Raw genomic sequence first — 6,000 nt, 5'->3', positions numbered from 1 at the left:
AATCCACAGGAACTGAATTTAAACATGCCTGGGATAAACATATATCCATCCTAAGATAAAATACAGGAAATAGTATAAGGACAGACTAGATGGACCAGGAGGTCTTTTTCTGCCGTCAATCTTCTATGTTTCTATGTTTCTATGTTTCTATGTTTCTATGTTTCTATGTTTCTATGTTTTTATGTTAGACAGCATTGTTTGTTGAGGAGCACAGTAACATTTGAAGGTTTTGTACTGAACCCACAAGGCTCACTATGATAACAGATTAGGCAAGTAGCTCAATTTTCTTTAACTGCTATAAAAGTTCAGTTCTAGATAATGATTAAGACGATTTTAGCGTTTATGAGTAAAAATGTACTATTTAGTTATTTCCTATTTAAAAAGTAATTAAGGATCATACTAGAGAAGGAAGAACAATAAAAAAACTGTTTTTTTAATTGGGGGAAAGATTAGAAGTAACGTGAGAAAATATTATTTGCCTGAAAGAGTAGTAGATGCTTGGAACAAACTTCCAGCAGGCTTGGTTGGTAAATCCACAGTAACTGAATTTAAACATGCCTGGGATAAACATAGATCCATCCTAAGATAAAATACAGGAAATAGTATAAGGCCAACTAGATGGACCATGAGGTCTTTTTCTGCCCTCAATCTTCTATGTTTCTATGTAACTTACTACTCGCACTGCATCTCCCCACCTCCACCCCGCAGCAGCCCATTACTGGTGGTTCCCCTAAATTCTGGCCTCTTGATCCCCGCTGTCGCACCGAGAATTCACTCCGTAGAAAGGAGCCTCTCTCCCAGCCTCCCGTTGCTCAGCGGACAGCAACTCTTCCGCCGGCGGCAATCGGGGACCGAACTGCTGAAGCTGCGGGCTGGTGGAGGCGAAGGCGCTTCTCTCAAGGTTAAGCCTCGCCCGTTGCCTGCCGCCTGCAAGGGGCGGACGGTGCGGGGGACGAGCCGAGCCGGCGAAAAAAGGGCAGTTTCCTCGCTCGCTTTTCTTTTTTTCCCCCAAAGCGGCAGAGAGCGCGCGTCGGGGCTTTTATCCAAGAAAGCTCCGTTACTTTCTTACGCCCGAGTAGGAAAAGCGCAACAGAGCCCGAAGTCCGCCTTTCTCGGAGCTTCGGGCTATTCGCTGCAATCTTTCCCAAGCCGCGTCTTCCGAAGCTGCTGGGCTGTTAAAACGGAAAGAAAGAGACGGAACGATGGTTTCTATCATCCCCGACCTGGACCCTCTGAAAAGCTGGAAAGTTTTAAGGTAAGTCGCTTTGCTTTGCTTTTGGATTTCCGCCGGCTTTGGAGTAAATCCGAAGTAAGTCAAACTCGGTCGCCTGGAGTGACACCCCCCCGTCCCTACAGACACACACCCGTATCTTTGAAACGAGGGTGGGTCGGTGGGAAATCTTCCAGCAGAGGCGGGGAAAGTTACGGTACCTCTTGGGCCTCGGGAAGTTTGTGAAGTTTTAGACTTTCGGATTGTTCCCCCCTCTCTCCTCCCTCCTTTCCCGTCCTCCCCCTTTCCCTCTCGGGTCTTCTCCCCTCCCTCCTCACCCCCTCTATCCTGCTTGTCTTCTCCCCCCCTTCCCCCTTTTCTCTTTATTCCTCCTTTCTCATCTCTCTCTCATCTCCCCCTCTCCTCCTTCTCTGCCATTCACTCCTCTTTATTACTCCCTTCACATCTCTCTCCTTTTCCTCCTCCTTCCTCACTCCCTCTTTTCCCATCTCTCTTCACCTCCTCTCTCTCTTCCCCATTCCCTCTTCTCTTTATTCCTCTCTTCTCCTCTCCTTTCTCCTCTCCCTCCTTACCCCCTCCTCTTTCTCTCCCCTTCCCTCCTCTTCTTTTTCTTCCTCCCTTCCCATCTCTCTCCTTTCCCCCCTCCCTCCTCACTCCCTCTTTTACCCCCCTCCTCTTTCTCTCCCCTTCTCTTTCTTCCTCCCTCCCCATCTCTCTCTTTTCTCCTCTCCCTCCTCACCTCCTCTTTCCCCCCCATTCTCTCTTCTCTTTATTCCTCTCTCCTCCCCTTCTTTTTTCTCCCCTCCCACATCACCCCCTCTCTTCTCCCCTCCTCTTCCTCCTTCCTCCTCCCCCCTCTTTTCTTCTCCTCCCTCCTCTCCTTTCCCCTTCCTCTTCTCTCTCTCTCTCTCTCCCTTCTTCACCCTTCCCCACTTAGTTCTAATTAGTTCCTTTTAAAAAAAAAGCTCTGGAAATGGTGGGGGGAAGACTTTAGATAGGTTTTTACTATTGGGGGGAAGACTTAAAGGGGGTCCCATCAAGAGAAAGAGCCCTACAAAGGATTTCATTTCAAAAAGTGAAAGTTGGAAGAACTTTCCGGTACCCTGATTGTGATATCGATCTATTTCTTTTTGGTTTAAGATAAAACGGAAAGTCCCAAAGATTCTACTGCTTTGACTGTTGGGATTTTATTTTATTATATTATTTGCTATTTTGTTTTTGTGATAAAAAGCGCTAGAGATGGGGTGGGACCCTGAACGTGTAGCAAGAAAGATTCCAAAATCCCGATTTAACTCCCTTTTGTGATGGCAATTTTTTAAAAAAAATTCTGGGAGGACTGCCCGCTTTGCAAAGGACATTTAGTGACTGGCGGTGCTCCAAACTCTTAAATCCCTGATGTATCCTATTAAATGAAACCCCAGCTGGTTACCTTTCAATATACAGAAAGCATTTGGGGGGCAAACTCCCCCCTCCCCACAGCATTGCTTAATTTTGTGTTGATTTCGTGTGCGCTGCCGAGACATTTGGGAACCAACTTGGGGAAAGGATGTTGTGTGAATGAACCCCGGGTGGAGTAGACCAGTGTTTCCCAACCTTGGCAACTTGAAGATTTTTGGACTTCAACTCCCAGAATTCGCTGGCTGGGGAATTCTGGGAGTTGAAGTCCAAATATCTTCAAGTTGCCAAGGTTGGGAAACACTGGAGTAGACGATTTACACATGGAGGGCAAAGTTTCGATGCTGGTATATGCCATGGAAGTTTTCAAGCCTACTGTGTATGTCAGAGTTTTAGTTTGTTTGGTTTTTTTCATCTTTGAATTCAATTTGAAATTCCATTTGACGAGATGTGGACTTCAACTCCCAGAATTCCCCAGTCAATGTGTAAGGCAAGGAATTCTGGAAGTTGAAGTCCACCCACCTCCAAATTGAGAAGGTTGAAAACCACTGGTGTATACAATGATGATTTGGAAGTGATACATTTATTTATTTATTTATTTATTTATTTATTTGTTTGTTTGTTTTGTCAAGTACATATTGGAGGTATGTACAGATGTAATAATATTCACATACATAATACTAGTAAAAAAAATAATAAAAACGAAACATTGGGACAGGGGACGGAAGGCACGCTGGTGCACTTATGCACACCACTTACTGACCTCTTAGGAATTGGGAGAGGAGAACAGTGGGTAGTCTAAGAGTAAAGTTTTGGGGGTTAGGTGATGATACTACAGAGTCTAGTAGTGAGTTCCATGCATAGAAACATAGAAACATAGAAGTCTGACGGCAGAAAAAGACCTCATGGTCCATCTAGTCTGCCCTTATACTATTTTCTGTATTTTATCTTAGGATGGATATATGTTTATCCCAGGCATGTTTAAATTCAGTTACTGTGGATTTATCTACCACGTCTGCTGGAAGTTTGTTCCAAGGATCTACTACTCTTTCAGTAAAATAATATTTTCTCATGTTGCTTTTGATCTTTCCCCCAACTAACTTCAGATTGTGTCCCCTTGTTCTTGTGTTCACTTTCCTATTAAAAACCCTTTACTCGGTTACTAAAGTCGTATTTCCTGCAGTCGAGTTTGGAGCGGTTTACATTAAGTTTGTATCTGTTGTGGGCTCTTGTGTTGTTGTTGTTGAAGCTGAAGTAGTTCCACCCATTTTTACCAAACTAACAAACTAACAAACTAACAAACTAACAAACTACGGTAACAAACTAACAAACTACGGTAACTTCAGGTTCCCAAGGTGGAGAAACATTGCTTTAGAAGCTGGGGAGTGGAGGGGTGACCAAGGGAGATTAGCTACTCCAACTATGCTTTAACTCTGGGAAGTGAAGTTACTTGCTCTGTAGCCCTTGGACCTTGAGATCTTAGGAACAGAATAGAATGGGACCTTGGAGGTCTTCTAGTCCAGCCCATTGCTCAAGCAGGAGAATCTATACCAGCGATGGTGAACCTTTTTTTTTTTGCTCAGGTGCCAAAAGGGTATTCACACATGCGATAGCGCGCAGATGCGTGCCCACACTCATAATGCAATACCCTCCCCCTGTGCATGTGTGAGCTTCCAGGCTTGGGGAAGTTGATATTCTCCGTAGCTACTATGATTTATGTATGGTTTGCTTGGGTTGTGTGATTAATTTTTATGATAAGGGTTTTAATCTGTTTTTTTAATATTGGATTTGTACATTGTGTATTGTGTTGTGAGCTGTCCTGAGTCTTCAGAGAGGAGCGGTATACAAATCTAATAAATTATTATTATTACTATTTTATTTATTTATTTATTGGATTTGTATGCTGCCCCTCTCCATAGACTCGGGGCGGCTAACAACAGTAATAAAAAACATCATATAAATCCAATACTAAAACAACTAAAAAACCCTTATTGTAAAACCAAACATCTCTACAAACAAACATAGCATGCATAAATTGTAAAAGCCTAGGGGGAAAGAATATCTCAGTTCCCCCATGCCTGATGGCAGAGGTGGGTTTTAAGGAGCTTATGAAAGGCAGGGAGGGTGGGGGCAATTCTAATCTCCGGGGGGAGTTGGTTCCAGAGGGCCGGGGCCGCCACAGAAAAGGCTTTTCCCCTGGGCCCCGCCAAATGACATTATTTTGTTGACAGGACTCGGAGAAGGCCCACTCTGTGGGACCTAACCGGTCACTGGGATATTACTATTACTATTACTATTACTATTACTATTACTATTACTATTACTATTACTATTACTATTACTATTACTATTACTATTACTATTACTATTATTATAATCCTCCCCACACTGGCCCCACCACCACTACTGTGAGTAGGCCTCACTGAAGCCTCCGGACTTCTGGTAGGCCCCTTGGGCTGTTTTTCACCCTCTCCAGGCTTCAGGAAGGCCTCTGGAGCCTGTGGTGAATAACAGGCCCAATGGGCCTACTGCAAGTTCGTAAATCAACTTCCAGTAGGCCCGTCAGGCCGGTTAACATATGACGCACAACACAATTGGCCGAGTTCCGCACAACCTCTGCCAATCAGCCTTAAAGATAAAGCAAGGCTTAAAGTAAGAAAGATTAGAATGTGAGGGTCTAACCTCTTTTGAGCATTTTGTTGAAAAGAGGCAGATTGCCTTTGACAGCTAGCGGGTTTGCTTAAAGCCAGGCTGTTCATCAGGTGAAGTCCATTGAATTTCACTTGGAAATTATTACTACAGGACGCTTGGTTGCACAATCAGCCAGATGTTTGGATTGAGTTTGGCATTTTTGTTCACAAGGAGTCTTTCCAAGGACCTGGGATAGGCAGATGTGGATGTTTGATGGTGTTAAAAGATAATTTAACAATGTCGGCCGTGCGAGCTATCATGGGCTTTCCCAGATATGCCCATGTCTCATCAACACTTGCATTGGCTGCCGATCAGTTTCCGGTCACAATTCAAAGTGTTCCTAATGACCTATAAAGCCCTACATGGCATCGGAGCGGAATACCTACGGGACCGCCTTCTGCCGCACAAATCCCAGCGGCCGATTAGGTCCCACAGAATCGGCCTTCTCCAGATCCCGTTGACTAAACAATGTCATCTGGCGGGACCTAGGGAAAGAGCCTTCTCTGTGGCAGCCCCGGCCCTCTGGAATCAACTCCCCCCTGAGATTCGAATTGCCCCCACGCTCCTTGCCTTCCGTAAGATGTTCCGTAAGCATGGGGGGATTAGTTTCTCCCTTCACCTTTCCTCATTCAACATATGAGATTGGTGTGATTGTTTTAGAATTGCTAGTTTTTAATATTAAT

General features: G+C 44.5%; 1 protein-coding gene across 13 annotated transcripts in view; it reads left to right on the top strand.

Annotated features, from left to right (window-relative positions):
- The first annotated feature begins 889 nt into the window (after positions 1-889).
- Positions 890-6,000, top strand: part of CELF2 (CUGBP Elav-like family member 2) — a 591,098-nt gene continuing 585,987 nt past the window's right edge. For 8 of the 13 annotated variants that reach the window (XM_070754414.1, XM_070754408.1, XM_070754405.1 and 5 more), the window contains exon 1: positions 1,130-1,255. In XM_070754414.1, coding sequence (XP_070610515.1) covers positions 1,203-1,255 — 53 coding nt within the window. In that variant the 5' untranslated portion in view covers positions 1,130-1,202. Of the gene's footprint in view, positions 1,256-6,000 lie in introns of all 13 variants that reach the window. The other 5 variants (XM_070754411.1, XM_070754404.1, XM_070754391.1 and 2 more) reach the window with 3 other exon arrangements.

Source organism: Erythrolamprus reginae, chromosome 6, assembly GCF_031021105.1.
Source record: "Erythrolamprus reginae isolate rEryReg1 chromosome 6, rEryReg1.hap1, whole genome shotgun sequence".
NCBI lineage: Eukaryota > Metazoa > Chordata > Lepidosauria > Squamata > Dipsadidae > Erythrolamprus > Erythrolamprus reginae.
The sequence above is the reverse complement of the archived record's forward strand: the minus strand, read 5'-3'. Positions and strand labels throughout refer to the sequence as shown.